Genomic DNA, 16,892 nt, shown 5'->3' with positions numbered 1-16,892 from the left:
CTCAACCTAGACGAATGAATACATACCTATCTTTTTTCAATGCGTGCACTGTACAGCGTGTTATGAATGAGTTAGCATTTAGCCTAGCCCCATTCATTCCTATGGTACCAAAAAAAAGTTTTATTTTGTGATACCATACTTACTGGTATAACTCCTCATGTAACAGTCTTTAAATAGGGAAAACACGGAAGTGTTTGGTGGCTTCCCTGTTTGGTACCATAGGAATGAATGGGGCTAGGCTAAATGCTAACACATTCACAACACGCTGCACAGTGCACGCATTGAAAAAAGATAGGTATATATTAATTTGTCTAGGATGAGGTAATAACATAGTTTAATATGGCAAAAGGGTAGACTATTCCTTTAAGGTTGGGTTAGGGTTAGGCACTTAGTTGCGATGGTTGGGTTAGGGTAAAGAGGGAATGACGTCTTTGAGTGTCCTCACAAGTTTAACTGTACAAACGTGTGTGTGTGTGTGTGTGTGTGTGTGTGTGTGTGCACCTACCAAAGAAACTGAGTAGCACAGGCAAAAATATGAGTCCATGGGCCATGCCGAGTAAAGTAATAACCAGATTAAGTCTGAAGAAGAAGATCTGAATGAGCTGTGCCTTAGCAAATGCCAACACCACAATTCCTGGTAGGTTGGTCATTGCAACACCAGCAAACACCTGGGAAAGAAAACACTTTGGTGTAAGTCACGGAAATGTATGCGTAATCTTTTTTTATTTGTTTTGGATATTGTTGACTTTCTCTAGGCAAATAGACAAGATGTACTAATATGCCTCCTGGAAACTGTTGCTGCAATCTGTTTTCCAAGATGTCTTTCTTTAATGTGGGTCTGATGGTACTCACCGCACTTCCCATGTTAGCTGTGGCTTCTTTTGCTCTTTCCACTTTTGTGGTGCAAGTACTGAGAGCAAATGAGCGTGTGATATGAGAAACAAACTCCACTGATATACCAACAGCCTGGAAAAAAAATGTGACATTTACATTTGGGATTGAACCCATGACCTTTGCCTTGTTATATAATGCTTCAATGGCAGCGACATGATTATTAAAATGGCAATATTAAACACTCTTATCAGTTTATGAACATTGTGTTTCTTTGAATAACTCACCGTTACAAGGTTAATAAGTGAAACTGCGTTGAAATCGATGCCCCACAGCGTCATGACGCCAACCGTATCCACAGTGATCATCACTATGGTGAGCAGGTTTAAAAAGCCCGATCTCAAATCCATGCCGAGCAGGATACAACACACGATGAACGTGGGAAGCAGACACATGCAGATGTTGAACACGCCCTCATTCACAATAGTCAGATACTGTTCGTAATACACGTACGTAATACTGCGTGATAAAAGAAAAACACGGGTTAGCATGCAGATACTGTGAACAATGTTTATTGAGATCATCGATCACATAAGGCTTACACACAGAAATGTTCAGTTTTGTAATGTACTGAGATTGATCAAGTTGCTCAAGGTCTTGTTCAGTAGTTTTGCAATTTATGAATATAGCTCAAGGACTCCCGTTACCATTTAATTGCGCTACGGTCGTTCATTATCTCTACATATCTTATCATGAACAAGACGCAGCAAAGGTGAGGATTTTAAGCACAGAATGATAAGAGCGGGACATTTACGTGTAAGGGAAGACCTCAAAGTCAGGATCGGTACCGGGTATCTTTCTCATGGTCATGGTGATGTTGTGGGCCAGTTCTCTCGCCCTCGCCAGAGCTGCGGTAAATTCCTGAGAGTTCACCAGAGGAGTGTGGTAGGCCATAAAGCGAGAAGCTAATGAATAGAGAGACGTGATGGTCAGTGATGACTGGAATTGCTGGATCATTCTACAAGCCAGTACTTTTTAATACCTGAAAGGTGGGCATGTGTGGAAAATCACCCTTAAAATTTGTAGCACCTTGTTGTTTTTCGTCCTTGAATGTGATGTGGATTTGTATAGTAAAAGTGTCAACCCTTTAACCATTTTGTAGGAATAATTCAACATGCACTCCTAAAATAAACATACTATATGATGCCATTGAAAAACCATTTTTTTGTTGTGGTTCCATAAAGAACGTTTCAAGAATCTTTGACTGAATGGTTCTTTAGGGAACCAAATATGGTTCTTCTGAGACATCGCTGTGAAGAACTATTTAGGAGCCTGCTGCCTGTATTTTGTCCTATGTATAGATTTGTAGCACCATCTTATGGTAAGTCCAAAGCTCAGCCCTCCCTTTCACAGGACAAACACATCATTGTTTGAGACAACGTAGGGACAAAATGCGCTGTATAGCAGTTTGTCGGTTTAGGGCTACTGAAGAAACATGACGGTGCAAATTGACGACTTCCATTTAAAGGGACATTCATTTTATAGCTCCCCTAGAGTTAAACACTTGATTTTTACCGTTTTGGACTCCATTCAGCCGATCTCCAGGTATGGCGGTACCACTTTTAGCATAGCTTAGCATAATCCATTAAATCTGATTAGACCATTAGCATCGCGCTCCAAAATTGATAATATGCAGTGCCCGAAAATAGTTCCCTGCTATTAAAAGTTACCAAGGAAAAATATTTTATGGCAGTGCGTAATAGGACTACACCTGCTGCAGCCATGGTACGGAAGCAAATTCCTTGATTATTACGCCAGAATTAGAGTATAGTCCCTAGCCATATTGGCCTAGAAAATCACAACTTTTAAGTTTCTGTCGTTCTTGGTACACGATGTAACTACAGAAGAGTCAAGTTTTAAACAGGAAAAATATTGAAACTCTTTGGTTATTTTTTAGTGCGAAGCTAATGGTCTAATCAGATTCAATAGATTATGCTAAACTATGTTAAAAGTGGTACCGCCAGACCCGGAGATCAGCTGATTGGATTCCAAAACTGTAAAAATCTGAATTTTAACTACACACTGTAAAAATGCTTTGCTGCCTTAAAATTTTTTGTTGAATCAACTCAGATTTACAAGTCATTTCAACTTACTATTATTTATCTTGACTAGAGATGAGTTGTTATAACTACAGGTGAGTTGTTATAACTAATAAATTTAAGTTTACTTTTCTCAACTATATTTTATAAGTTGTGACAACTAATTTCTGTTGACATGACTCGTAAATCAAAAAAAAAGTTTTTTTTACAGTGCAGGGGAGCTGGAAAATGAGCATATGAGGTGTTTCATTCAAAAACGGCTCATGCTAAGGTAAAAAAATAATCTAGTTCATTTTGTAAGGTCTTTATACACCAATGGTAATATAGTTATATTGCATTTCTGTTAAGAGATTCTTCTGAAAGTTACAGAGTGCGCCTTTAAAGTTAATTTAGTTTGAGATGGCACAACGCAGTATAAAGATACGTACTTTTAAAAATCGCTTTATTCAATTGAAAAAGTCACCCATTCTATAGACGGTTTCATCGGACGCACGTGATACACGTCTGGATCCGAACCTTACTTCCGGTTACGTTTTTTAATGGTCTGACTAGTTGCTAAACTAATCTCTTGAACAAATGCCTCGTCGAAAATAACAAATGTTTGGTTTCCTATATAATCTATGTTTTGTTTTGTTTGCTTGTTATATAAATAAACTATGTTTAAAGAACTTTGTTGTTATTTATTATTAGCGGAGTTTACCGGAAGTTACGTGCGTACCGCGACAGCGGCTTGTTTATGTTGTTACTGCTGAAACGGTCTATAGGATGACACGGTTATATATATATATATATATATATATATATATATATATATATATATATATATATATATATATATATATATATATATATATATATATATATATATATATATATATATATATATATATATATATATATCAAATAAAAAGTACACATACACTATACCGTACATGTGAATGTATCTCACCTATTATTTCCTTTGTAGTATTGTCTATGACTACAGCTTTATCATATGCTCCCAAGCCTCTGGAAATGAAAAGCAATAATGGGTTTAAAGTGTTAAATTCAACCTTTTCTTCAATCATACAAGTAATCTTACCAACAAGCCTTACCCTTTTGGACACTGCAGGTCAGGTCTGTTACCAAGAAAGTCTGGTAGAAACCTGTTAAATTCCATAGTATTTGGTCGCAAAACACCATTTGGGGGTATTGACATACACTTCTTTAAACACAGGAGAGCGTCTGCAGTTAGGAAAGTTTATAATTAGTATAATTATATACAAATATTGCATTGAACTAAATCAGATTATATATATTTCTCTTAAAATAAAGGTACTAAATGATGCAGAACATTTTTTTTTGCTAAATGGTTCCATAAAGTATGGAAGATATTTTTGTACTTTTTTAAATTAATTAATTAAAATATAAAATAATTAATTAAATTATAAAATAATTAATTAAATTATAAAATAAAAAATAAAATCGCAAAATATATCCCAAATTTGAAAATGAAATGCTAAAATAAAAATTAATACATTATATTAAATTATTTCATTTTCTTTTTTAACGTGATGAAGCATCATTCCGGCCAAATTGAAAAATTAAATTAAGCAGTGTTGCCAACTCAGTGACTGTGTTGCTTGCCAACTTAGCAACCTTATTGCTACATCTAGCGACTTTTAGACCCAGCTCCATGCACAGACGGTAAACACACATTTCACTGTGACAGCGCCACCCAGCACTCCTTGACCAGTACAATCGACACAGTAGCCTATCTGTACAGATGTGAAGCTAAGATTCATCCAAACAGTCGCTAAGTTTGGCTAAATGGGTCTAAAAGTTGCTAGATGTAGCAATAAGGTCGCTAAGTTGGCAAGCAACACAGTCAAAAACCCCTTTTTTAAGCAAGTAAGCCCCACCCACTGATTAAGATTGAATTTGCATACAAGTTGAAAATAAAAATGAACACGAAAATTAAAACAAAAATGAAAAAGAAAAACAGAACATAAAATTAAAACTGAACTTTACATTTTAATTTTGTCCCTATTATTGCTTGGGCATGAATAAAAAGCCTTTTAAAAAAATTTTTACAGATTCCTTTTCAAGCTTGCCTTTTTATTTTAATATTGTCAGTCTTGACTCAAGATTATATTGAAAATGAAATGTCAAATCATCATTAATTTTATAATTTAATTAATTATTTTATAATTTAATTAATTAATTTAAAAAAGTCCAAAAATACCTTCCATAATAAAGAACCTTTAAGATCCGAAGAACCTTTCTGTTTCAATAAAGCTTTTTTAAAGTGGAAAAGAAAATGGTTCTTTTAAAATCTTTGACTGAAAGATTCCTTAGGGAACAAAACATGTTTTTTCTGCATGTGGCATTTGCTGTGAAGAACCTTTTCTAGCACCTTTATTTTTCAGAGTGTAGTTTTTTAACACTTACTCTCGTTTGCTGCACAAAATTTGCCTTTGTTTGGACCGCTGGTGTAGAGACGGCAACATTTGGATCCAGGGTTTAGCCAATCAATGAAGTCATCCACCCAAGAGGATGCTGGTATAGCCATATAAGATCTAGAGAAGTCAAGTATGTGGTAATGTTGCAACAAACTCAATATATTTAATGATTAAAAGTGTTCAATGTGGAATATAAACATATAAGGGGTATTATACATTGTACATTTTTCATTCTGAATAAGATGCATAAAAAAGTGCTCTTTAAAAAATAAACCTTTGTTATTGTCATTTTATGATTCTGAAACTTTAATGCTTGCAGGGTTATGTCACTATATGGACTTTTGAGATCAGTTATACAAATACATAAGTTCAAGGTCTGATGTTAAATGACGGAAATAGTAACCTACTGCTCAAAGAACAGAGATTATATTTGAATTCTTGGTAACGCTTCACGATAAGATCTCATTCATTAACATTAGTCAATGCAAGACTTAACAATTAGCAATATATTTTTACAACATTAATAAATGTTTATTGCTTTTAAATACAAAAATAATTATTAATTGTTGATTCATATTAGTTTATTGTGCATTAACTAATGTTAATAGACATAAATATGTATTAATGAATGTCAAAATTAACAAAAAACTAAGGCGAATATACCCAGAAGTAAAAAAGTAAAGAGAAGTCTTGTTCTTTGTTAGTTCATGTTAACTGATGTTGTTAACTAAATGAAACCTTTGTTGTACAATGTTACCAAGTTCTTTATTTTGGAGGTAATTTTATTATTTTACAATAATAACATCTTTAAGACTATGAAATATCTATTTAATTTATTAAAATAAACCTTAATTAAATGGTTTAAGATTCATATATAGGCAGTGTCCTGATCATGACGTTAAACTGATCCAATAGGGTCTAGTTCGGATAACCTACCAGAAGATCTTGGATCAATATGGTTATGGGGACCGACCTAGTGTAACTATTGAAGTACCTGGGCAGCAGCAGTGTTACTTTAACCCCACTGTGGCAAGTACACAGTTCTACTTTGGAAAGGCCTGTGGGGGCAAGACGTAGGCAAGTAAAGGGAGACCCTTGAAAGGCGAAATCTACTGCGCTCCACGCTTGAGGACCTGCGACCCTTCGTGGAGTAACCTAGCAAAGAATACAATATGGAGCCACAACATAATTCAAAGGATGCTGGCACGGTCGTCGCCCAGTTAAAAAAGGACCGCGGTGGTAGGTCGGCCACTTTGCCCACCACTGGTTACATCAAGTCAGCGAAGAGTGGCAACATCAAGCAGTTCAGTGTTGCTACCTATAACGTTAGAACCTTAAACGACACCACCTGTAGTGAAACAGGGGTGATCATCACGCACAAAGTCGATCGAATTATAGCCGGCTGCGAGAAACATCACATCGTACAGCAGGACGATGGCTCATACAGATTCATTGGAAAGCCATGGATCAGCCTTGTTATACAACAACAGAATTGCTCAGTCGATCATCTCTGTCACCACTAAATCAGAGCGTATAATTGCCATGCATTTAGAAGGCAATCCTAAAATATGCTTTGTGTCCGCATATGCCCCGACGGAGACATCAGATTCTTCAGTAAAAGACATATTCTATGATGATCTTGAAGAACTGATAAAGTCAATTCCGCCACACACGGTCACCATTCTTGCTGGTGACTTAAATGCAAGAATTGGTAAGGACAGACACGACACCAATCCTAGAGTGGTAGGCAACTTCAGCTACCACGCAATTTTGAACGACAATGGTCAAAGACTAATTAGCATGTGCGAGTTCCTAAGTCTGCGCCCAGCGATCTCTTGGTTTCAAAATCGACCAACGAGACTGCGCACATATAGGAGCCCAAAAGGAGACTTCGCTCAACTCGACCACATTGTCTTCAACACCAAGTGGTGGAAGTCAGTCAAAAACTGTTGCGCTTACAACACCTGCGCCATTGGGTCAGACCATAAGATGGTGAGCGCCAAATTCAAACTGGCGCTGAGAACAACCAGAAGCTCACCCATCGCCAGGTGCACCTTTCAGAATGATAAACTGAAAGACGCTAACATCCAAGCGACTTTCGACCTGGAACTCCGTAATCAATTCACCACTCTTCTTGACGAGTTGAGTCAACCCGAAAATGCCCAGGACCTAATGCAGCAAAGAGCTGACACACTCAACACTGCGCTGGTAGCGGCGAGTGAAAGGGTCCTGGGCAAAAGGCCGAAGTCAAAACACCCGAGCTGGGTCAGCAGCTCAACGTTGCAGCTCATCACAGAAGAAGAAGTGGCGAAAGAAGATTTCAAGCGAAATCAAACAAAAGAAAAGAGAGAGCAGTGGAGAAACAAGAAGTCGAGTGTCAATAAAGCTTTCGAAATTGACGAAGAGGCATATTTCAACACCCAACTAGAAGCTCTCGAACTAGCAAATAAAAAACACGAGAATTGCACAATGTGGACTCTAATCAACAAAATCTCACAGAAGCCGCAAAATGCTGCAGCAAGCAAAGTTCGAATGCTTGATGGCTCTCAACCAAACACAAAGACTGAGCTCATTAGCGATTGGGGCAAGTACTTCTGCAAACTCCTCAACAACAAGAGCGCGAAGGTGGAAACGGTCAACTTTCCAAAACCAAGCCCAGATATCGCTATTTCAACAATGAGTCCAACACGTGAGGAAGTGGTGAGAGCGATAAAACAGCTTAAGCGGAATAAGTCGCCAGGATCCGATTATGCAATGACTGCAGAAGTCCTCAAAGATGGTGGAGAATTCATAGTACATGAATTGCACAAACTCTGCGAACTCGTTTTTAAGCATTGCTGCGCACCAAAACAATGGACGTCGAGCTTAATCATCCCACTGCCCAAGAAGGGCAACGTACAGCTAATGAACAACTTCAGAGGAATCAGCTTGACATCCATCGCAGCAAAAACATACAATCGCATTCTCCTCAACCGCATCCAGAATACTATCGACAAGCTGCTCAGAAACAACCAGGCAGGCTTCAGGAGCGGACGTAGCTGCACACAGCAGATTCACATCCTGCGAAGAGTCATCGAAGGAGCAAGAGCACAACTACTACCGTTGTACATCACGTTTGTCGATTTTAAGAAGGCTTTTGACTCGATAAATAGACCTATGATGTTCGCAATTTTGAGACACTACGGCATCCCACAAAAGATCGTTGATGCTATCCAAGTCTTGTATGATGGATCTACGAGCCAGGTGTACTTGGAGGGCCAGCTTTCAGAGCCTTTCGTTGTCACAACTGGAGTATTACAAGGTGATGTTCTAGCTCCATTCCTATTCATCATAGTAATAGACTACATCTCCAGGCTATCTGCTGGAAACTTTGGATACCTTACACATAAAGGTCCTCTGCCCAGGAGTAATACGAGACCACAACGCAGTACAGCAATAGCCAAAGAATCTAGAGTAGAGCACAAGCTTAACGATTTAGCATTTGCAGACGATATTTCACTCCTGGAAAATGATTTCGCTAGGGCACAACAACAGCTAACCCAACTACAACAAAAAGCTGGCACAGTTGGACTAGAATTAAATGAGGAGAAGACTGTCCAAGTGAAAATAAATGCTTCTAGTGAGAACGAACAACATCTACTAATAAATGGAAAGGATGTTGAAATCGTCAACAAATTCAAATATCTTGGATCCTACATCATATCGACGGAGAAAGATGTCAAAAATCGTATCTCTCTTGCATGGGTGGCCTTTACCAAGTTAAAGAAGCTGCTCACTGCTCCACCATCCAAGCCAACGATGGAATTCAGGACTCGGCTTTTCAATGCAACTTGTCTATCTGTATTACTTTATGGCTGTGAGACGTGGGCTTTAACGAAAGCACTAGAGGAAGAACTGGATGTGTTTGCGAGAAAGTGCTATCGAACCATGCTGGGAATAAGACAAGCAGACGCCCATATGACAAACAAGGAACTCTACAGACTGACCAAACAATGTCCAGTCAGCGTGACCATCCGCAAGCGACAACTAGAGTTCGTGGGCCACTGTCTTCGTATGGAAGAGAGTGAACTAGCCCACATCTATGCCATCTATCACTCAGAAGTCAAAGATAAGAACAAGCGAGGAGCACCACGCTTAACTTTCAGACACAAAATTCGGAGCTATATTGACCAATATAACAAATGTCAAAAAGCCCAGAATCAAATGGCTCTCCCCCCAGCGAAGAGCAGTCATTCACTCACCCAAGTCGAAAGGGAAGAGGAAACAAAAGTAATCATCAGCATCGCCAAGAATAGAAAATTGTGGAAGCATATTGTCGAGCTCCATACCAGGGGTCCCGACCAATGATGATGGTCTACATAATGTTTTGACGAATTTAAGTACTTAATGCATTTAAGGTTTAAAGGGGACATATCATGAAAATCAGACTTTTTCCATGTTTAAGTGCTATAATTGGGTTCCCAGTGCTTCTATCAACCTAGTAAATGTAAAAAAGATCAACCAGTAACTTAGTTTTGGTAAACCAAAAAATACGTCATTGAAATTTGGCTCCCCTTGTGATGTCAGAAGGGGATAATACTGCTCTTTAATCTGCACTATCCTACCACTGCACTGCCATTTACTGCAGAGATAAGCTCATTTGCATTTTACGATCATAAGAAAAATTGAGTCACACGTGCAAAACTTTAACTGGTCGTGTATAGTATATTATGCAGATGACTTTTGAAGTATGTTAAGTATGATTAAACAATGAAAAGAATTAACAAAAGGGCATCCTGATGCATCATAAGTCTACAGATATAAATAGATTGAAATATAGTTCTTACCGTTCAGGGTATTCGGTGGCGTATCTGATCTTTTGAGTAAGGGAGAACTGGTCACACCCCACACTAGAACAAACAGCGTTCGTGCCATTCACGCTATTGAAGTTAAACCCTTTGGTTGTAATAAAGTATGTGGGCACGCCGACCTCAAAATACTTATAGAGATATGCAAAGTAGTCCAACATGTAGGAGTCCTAATAATCATAAAAAGAGAAAGAGAGACAATGAAAGACAATGCTTAGAGAATAATATACAGTCCTTCTTATTATTGCATAGCTGCTTATCACAAAATGCCTTCGAATTGAAATTGTTTAATTATCTTTCACTGAATGGAAACGCCTATTACATCGTAAAAACAATAAACTTACAGTTGGCATGGCAAGTTGTTGATCCAAGCCCACTTTAACATGAAACAAGAGGAACACAGAGCCGCAGAACATTGCAAGGAACACCAGCATCTGAGATAACATGAAAGCATATAAAACTTAATTCAGACTGAAAAACACATTTCTGATTAGACACATTTAAATTTACAGTGATAATATCAGCGTAAACGAGTCACATAAATGCTATTAATACAGCAGGTGTTAAGGTAGCAACAACGTACCACTATTATCCTGCTGATGGGGTTCAGCAGCACAGGAGCGTAGTATTTTTTCATTAATGGGAGTAGGAACCCCTTGTTAGGTTTGGAGGGACGTGGGGTTTTTACAGTAACACAGCAAGCAATCTCGCAGCGGTTTGCATCCTGACGTCGAGCATCAAGCGACAACACAGCCACAAAAGCCGTCATCTGCAGTATAAAGTCCATTAGCACTGCCAATGCAGCATACAGGGCGAAAGACCTTACAGCAGGCATCGTGCTCAAAGCACCTGAAAGAGACAATTTATGATGAGAGTTAGTGTGTACTGTATACAGCTGATATAAACATGATGTGCTCAATGAATCATCATCAAAATAAGCAAATTCAACTTAAAATGACTTGTTAATTATACCTTGATAAAACTCAAATTGAAAGCAGCAACATAATTTTGACAAACATCTGTGTTACATATAGAATTCATCTAATCCAGAATCATAGGCAGAGACCTACTGGCAAACAAGTGTTCTTCAATACTTTGAGATTAGCGAGAAAGTGCTTCATGTTTTTTTCAAAATATGATTTAAACAAATTAAAACAATTTTATCCTTAAGTTACTCAGTCTACCCATTAAAATATTAAGATAAGACAAATAAAATATTAATTCTCATATTTCTATATTACGATGGTGTTTTAGTGCCACCTAGAAAAAAAATACATGTTATGATTTTTTTTTTTACTTTACTCTCAAAATGTTTCAACTTTATTCTCGAAATATTTCAACTTTATTCTCATAATTGTATTTATTTCATTTCTTCTAGGTGGCACTAAAACACCGTCGTACCATTTCATTAATAGCTCAGACAAAATCATAATTGGCTTTGGTTTGGGGGGCATTGCTCCCCCTGCCCCCCAAACTCTGCCTATGTCCAGAAACGGCACTATGTAAGTATCATTCTGGGTCCATAAATCTGAGACTATATGAAAAACAAACATTTATATGTTTCAGGTTTAGAAATGAACAGAAAATAAATCCAATTATAAGATTATTCACTATTTCGAGGCTAATTTTTTAAATAAAATATAGTGAGATTGGCAATGTTAACTCAAATATCAACTTTCAAACTTTTCCCATTACAGAAATTACACATAAACCCCAAAACAGTTACTATAGTTAAACCATGGTTAAAACAAATAAAAACATGGCTTTGCTACAGTAACCTGTAGCATGTTTTTTGTGCAGCCATTGTTTTTATGCTATTATATATTACTATAATAAAACCATGGTTAATTTCCATAAGATTGTTATGCTGCTGGTTATTATATAACATCAGGTAAAATCAACAATAGAACAATGCAAAAAAGCATTTCCCTTGTGATCTCAGATTCATGGATCCCATTGTGTGTGTCTATATATTTTTTCTACACATCAGTCATGTCTCTCCTTAAAGGAATAGTCTACTCATTTTCAATATTAAAATATGTTATTACCTTAACTAAGAAGAGTTGATACATCCCTCTATCATCTGTGTGCGTGCACGTAAGCGCTGGAGCGCGCTGCGACGCTACAATAGCATTTAGCTTAGCCCCATTCATTCAATGGTATCAAACAGAGATAAAGTTAGAAGTGACCAAACACATCAACGTTTTTCCTATTTAAGACGAGTAGTTATACGAGCAAGTTTGTGGTACAAAATAAAACGTAGCGCTTTTCTAAGCGGATTTAATAGAGGAACTATATTGTATGGCGGAACAGCACTTTTGGGAGTACTTCAACTCGCCTGAAAAATCCGCTCCCCTTCTCCCTCTCATAATGGGAGAGGGAGGGTGTTACTGCGCCGAGTCGAAGTACTCCCAAAAGTGCTGTTCCGCCATACAATATAGTTCCTCTTTTAAATCCGCTTAGAAAAGCGCTACGTTTTATTTTATCACGCACACAGATGATAGAGGGATGTATCAACTCTTCTTAGTTAAGGTAATAACATATTTTAATATTGAAAATGAGTAGACTATTCCTTTAAAGGGATAGTTCGCCCAAAAATGAAAATTATCCTCAAGTTGTTTCAACATAAATTTAAATTTCTTTGTTTTGCTGAACACAAGTGAAGATATTAGCAATCAAGTTGGAAAAAGAAGCACCATTGATTCATTGAAATACAAATGCTATGGTAGTCAATGGTGCTCTAAAATGGTTACAAACATTGCTCAAACTTCTTTTGTGAGAAGATTCCTTTGTGTTCAGCATAATAAAAAAGTTTAGATCAACATGACAGTGAGTGAATAATGACAGAATTTTCATTTTTGGGTGAACTATCCTTTTAATTCCACTTGTAGAAATCTTTTGCTTCATGTTTCAATGTCATGCACCAGTAACTAAATATCATTCAAGATGATTCCTCCCTCAATCGCTTTTTTAACTATTAAAGTAACTAAAGTGTGAGTTCTCACCCAGGAAGAAACAAACAGATTCAGATAAACTGCAGAGCAACATGCTGGGAGCTACGTTTCCAAGTACTCTTCCTATCTGCTCCTCTCTTGTCTCTTCTGGTCTGCGTCTATCTCTCTGATACAGAATAAACAAAGAATATGAGAGAAAGACATTATTTATGTGATTATAATCATCAACAAAAAAAAGAGAAGTTATAATGAACAAGATATAATAAGAAACAGTGGTAGATGAAAAAGTGAATGTGACATGATTGTCCAATATTGTAACCCATACTCGAACAGTAGTGAGCACACAAATGGGAAGGTAGCTTGTGTATATTTATAGTTAACTCAAGTAAGCATGTCAGAAAGTGCAAGATATTGAAGACAAATAGACCGAACCCAATATACCTGATACTCCAGGACTAAAATAAAGATGTTGTCAGCTCCTACAGCAAGAACAAGGAATGGCACCACCTGTAGAATGACCAATGAAGACTGGACACCAATCCAGGCATAAAATCCCATTGAGACCATAACAGAGCAGCCTACAACCAAAATACCACCAAATCCAACCAGGAACTTTGAATCAACCTAAAAAAGAAACCTTATGGTTAGTGAATACATATCGGTGCATATTATTCTTCCTTTATAACTTTTGATCAGAAATGTGGACACACCCACCAGGATTCGCTTCCAGGATGAATATTCCCCAAGCGCCACAGCTATGTAGAGGAAGATGACAGCATAGCTTATCATGAATATGGGGATGTCCTCTGCTGTAGTTCGGTTTATCTCATCCTCCAAAGACCTCTGAAGAGCATCAAAGAGTTAAACTACTGAAGACTGAGATTAATAATGGAAAAAACACGGTCAAAACCAAAGCCTCACCTCAGCCATGTAAGCAAATGTAAAGTTGGTTTTCGGGTCTTTTTGATACTCCTGGAGAATTTCCAGGAACTTGCTTTCCCATTGTTCCACCACCCTAAATTTAACGTCGGATCGTGCATAATTGTTTAAGGAGAATGTGAGAAGCAGAGCCTCAGCGGTGGTGTACTCTTCATCTGAAATGATTAAGAAGGCAACAGTGAGCTCAGTTCATCTTGAGATGCTAGCAACTAGTTGTGTTGTGTCTTACTGTCATATCCTCCAACAGCAAGGAATGGAAAGACAGGAGCTCCGTAGTCTGCCATACAACTCATACCAAGGGCTGTGATGTCTTTAAATGATAATGGAGAGCTGTGGGCAAACACAGAATAAAGAAATATATTTAACGTCAAGACATTTAATGTATCGTATATGCAGTCTACTCTGATGCTGAAAATATGTTGCTTACTTTACACAGTAGATGAAGTGGTCCCTCCAATCTACTTCCTTAGTCACACCAAGCTCTGTCATGTTTGCTTTGGCGTTCAGATTATCAACGCTGTTTTGAAAGTACTGTGGCAGGCCGTTGACAGCGCAGTCTGTTAAAGATGGGTTGCTTGGATTGAGTGGCGCATAGCAGATATCCTTAAGACTAGCGGTGCGGTTTAAATCTTCTGACCAGAATTCAATTGCCTGGATTTTCTTCTGAAGCTCTAACAGTTCCAAGATTAAATCTGGAATAGAGATACACATCATGTTTTGATACAACCACAATCTAAGATAACAAATTCATGCAGTTGTGGAAAGCCTTAAAAGTAATCACCTTTAGAGATGATACCACTGAATTCCTGCTCGCCAAAAAGTAAGGAGTTGTAGAAGTGGCTGGGCCGGTTTGGAGCAGTCAGGATCAGCTGATTGGTGCGGTAAAAAGGATCAAAATGTAGATCGTGAAAGTCCTTCTCACGTCTCGCACGGCTATTGGGAGCCGACCAGAGCTGGACGGGATCTGTGGTCAGCTCTATGTTTATTATTCCCACCGCGAAGACCAACACAACCACGAGGCAGGCCAGGAGTACCTTCAGAGGATGATGAGCCATTAGGGTTCCCCATGTCCGGAAAATCGAACCCAGGAAGTCCTGAGTGGCGAGACTAGCTCTGTCAGAACACGTGACATCTTTTGGATTGATCTTCTGGTCGATCACGTTTTCGTTTTGATCTTTGGCCTTACACTTGCGCTGTTGGGTGCTGTACCTAAATGCCAAGAAACTAATAAACAGGATGAAGACGATGGAGAAGATTATGATGCAGATGACCAGTACACCATCCAGCGTACCTATTTGAAACGGGTCCGGTAAAGGGTCTGGCTGTGGTACAGCAGGACACGATTGCACGCAATCCTGGCACGAGCAAGCTTCGCCACCTGTGGGTGTTGTCTCATTGCAATTCAATGCTTTTTCTGAAAACACCATAGCTCCTGGTGGAATCCCAGCTGTTTGACCTTCTGGTAAGAGCCTAAAATTTATATCCAAGGGTGCCAGTCCGTTGCTAGAGTCGCCTTGGAAATCATACCAGCGTTGCGGTGTGCACAGTGTCGAGCCGTAGCGGCCGCACATAGTGGCGATGGCGTACCCTCCTGTGGCTGGGATTCGTACGTTTTGGCAGGACCTAAAAGCTGCGTCCGAGAAGCTGGTCGAAACATAAGTCTCGTAACCAGTCACTGCTTCCTTTACATTACCCAGGGGTTGGGTGATGTTGGCCGTTTTGGTGATTTTTAATATCTGGCTTTGATTTGGACTGCAGGTGGTAATACAGTGAATGTATGCAAAGTTGTCAGCGCATGACGGGCAGCGGACCAGCACGGCTTTAGACAGCATCAGGCTGCTCTTCAGAGAGGAGAGCTGTTTCACAGTGCAGCAGGCGTGGGTCTGACCGTCACCATTGGCCAACATCGGACACACCTCCTCCAAAATCTTGTAATGTTCTCCCGTCACACTCACTGCTTTTCTGTAGTCCTTACATGGAACCTTCGGGGGAATGAGGGACTCACTCACATCAGGGTTTAGGCCACATTCCTCATAAAACGCACAGTAGCCCGGTTCATGCTGAGCACCACTGAGGACCTGTAGTGAACAAAGATCTATTACATAACTGCTTATCTCTCATTTCGTACTGATCTCTTTCACATTGGCCAACTAGAAACATTTTATTTTATTGATTCAAAAAAATATACAATGAGATTTACATAATTGTCAGTGTCTTGAAAATAAAAAGAAATTGAGGAACTCAGATGCAAAAGCCGCTAAAAGGCACCTCCGTCAAAAATGAGATCATGATATTAACCGAATGATCTCGGCAAACATTGTATGTTTATCAAAAATCTTCACTTTAAATCCACCTAATCATGTCCTTAGGCCATTCAGAAATACCGATTTGTTGGCAGAATCCATTAAGAGTCTGATTAAAAATGCTCATTTAAAGGAAACATGTCAGCTTAACTTATAGAGGGTTTATCTGAGCTCTCAGCTTTTTTTTTACTCAGCTTTGAGTTCAACCGCTTCACTGTTAATATTTGAAATTGTATGAATTTATTTGTAGATATCCCAATTTGTGGTTTTTGAAACTTTCATTGAAGCAATGCATCTCCACCCAACCAAAATTTGAACATACAGTACAGTGCACAATCAAGGCCATATATCTTTATATTCTCTTGGCAATGAAACCAGTGATTAATTATTAGTGATGACCGCACAAAGGAATACGTAATCCAGTAAAAATAAAAAAATATATTTTATATACAAATCTTCAAAAATACATAAACATTAA

At 38.3% G+C, this 16,892-nt stretch overlaps 1 protein-coding gene across 2 annotated transcripts in view; it reads right to left on the bottom strand.

Moving 5' to 3' along the window:
• npc1l1 (NPC1-like 1) overlaps window positions 1-16,892 on the bottom strand; it is a 58,752-nt gene that overhangs the window by 1,148 nt on the left and 40,712 nt on the right. For both annotated transcript variants that reach the window (XM_065247411.2, XM_065247412.2), the window contains exons 2-18: window positions 14,893-16,189; window positions 14,539-14,803; window positions 14,341-14,441; window positions 14,094-14,266; window positions 13,887-14,015; window positions 13,614-13,796; window positions 13,224-13,338; window positions 10,802-11,067; window positions 10,563-10,652; window positions 10,198-10,388; window positions 5,361-5,488; window positions 4,025-4,154; window positions 3,880-3,938; window positions 1,646-1,796; window positions 1,119-1,350; window positions 853-966; window positions 506-668 (exon numbers count right to left, since the gene is read on the bottom strand). In XM_065247411.2, coding sequence (XP_065103483.1) covers window positions 506-668; window positions 853-966; window positions 1,119-1,350; window positions 1,646-1,796; window positions 3,880-3,938; window positions 4,025-4,154; window positions 5,361-5,488; window positions 10,198-10,388; window positions 10,563-10,652; window positions 10,802-11,067; window positions 13,224-13,338; window positions 13,614-13,796; window positions 13,887-14,015; window positions 14,094-14,266; window positions 14,341-14,441; window positions 14,539-14,803; window positions 14,893-16,189 — 3,787 coding nt within the window. The remainder of the gene's footprint in view (window positions 1-505; window positions 669-852; window positions 967-1,118; window positions 1,351-1,645; window positions 1,797-3,879; window positions 3,939-4,024; window positions 4,155-5,360; window positions 5,489-10,197; window positions 10,389-10,562; window positions 10,653-10,801; window positions 11,068-13,223; window positions 13,339-13,613; window positions 13,797-13,886; window positions 14,016-14,093; window positions 14,267-14,340; window positions 14,442-14,538; window positions 14,804-14,892; window positions 16,190-16,892) is intronic.

This window comes from Paramisgurnus dabryanus, chromosome 11 (genome assembly GCF_030506205.2).
Source record: "Paramisgurnus dabryanus chromosome 11, PD_genome_1.1, whole genome shotgun sequence".
Taxonomy (NCBI): domain Eukaryota; kingdom Metazoa; phylum Chordata; class Actinopteri; order Cypriniformes; family Cobitidae; genus Paramisgurnus; species Paramisgurnus dabryanus.
The sequence above is the reverse complement of the archived record's forward strand: the minus strand, read 5'-3'. Positions and strand labels throughout refer to the sequence as shown.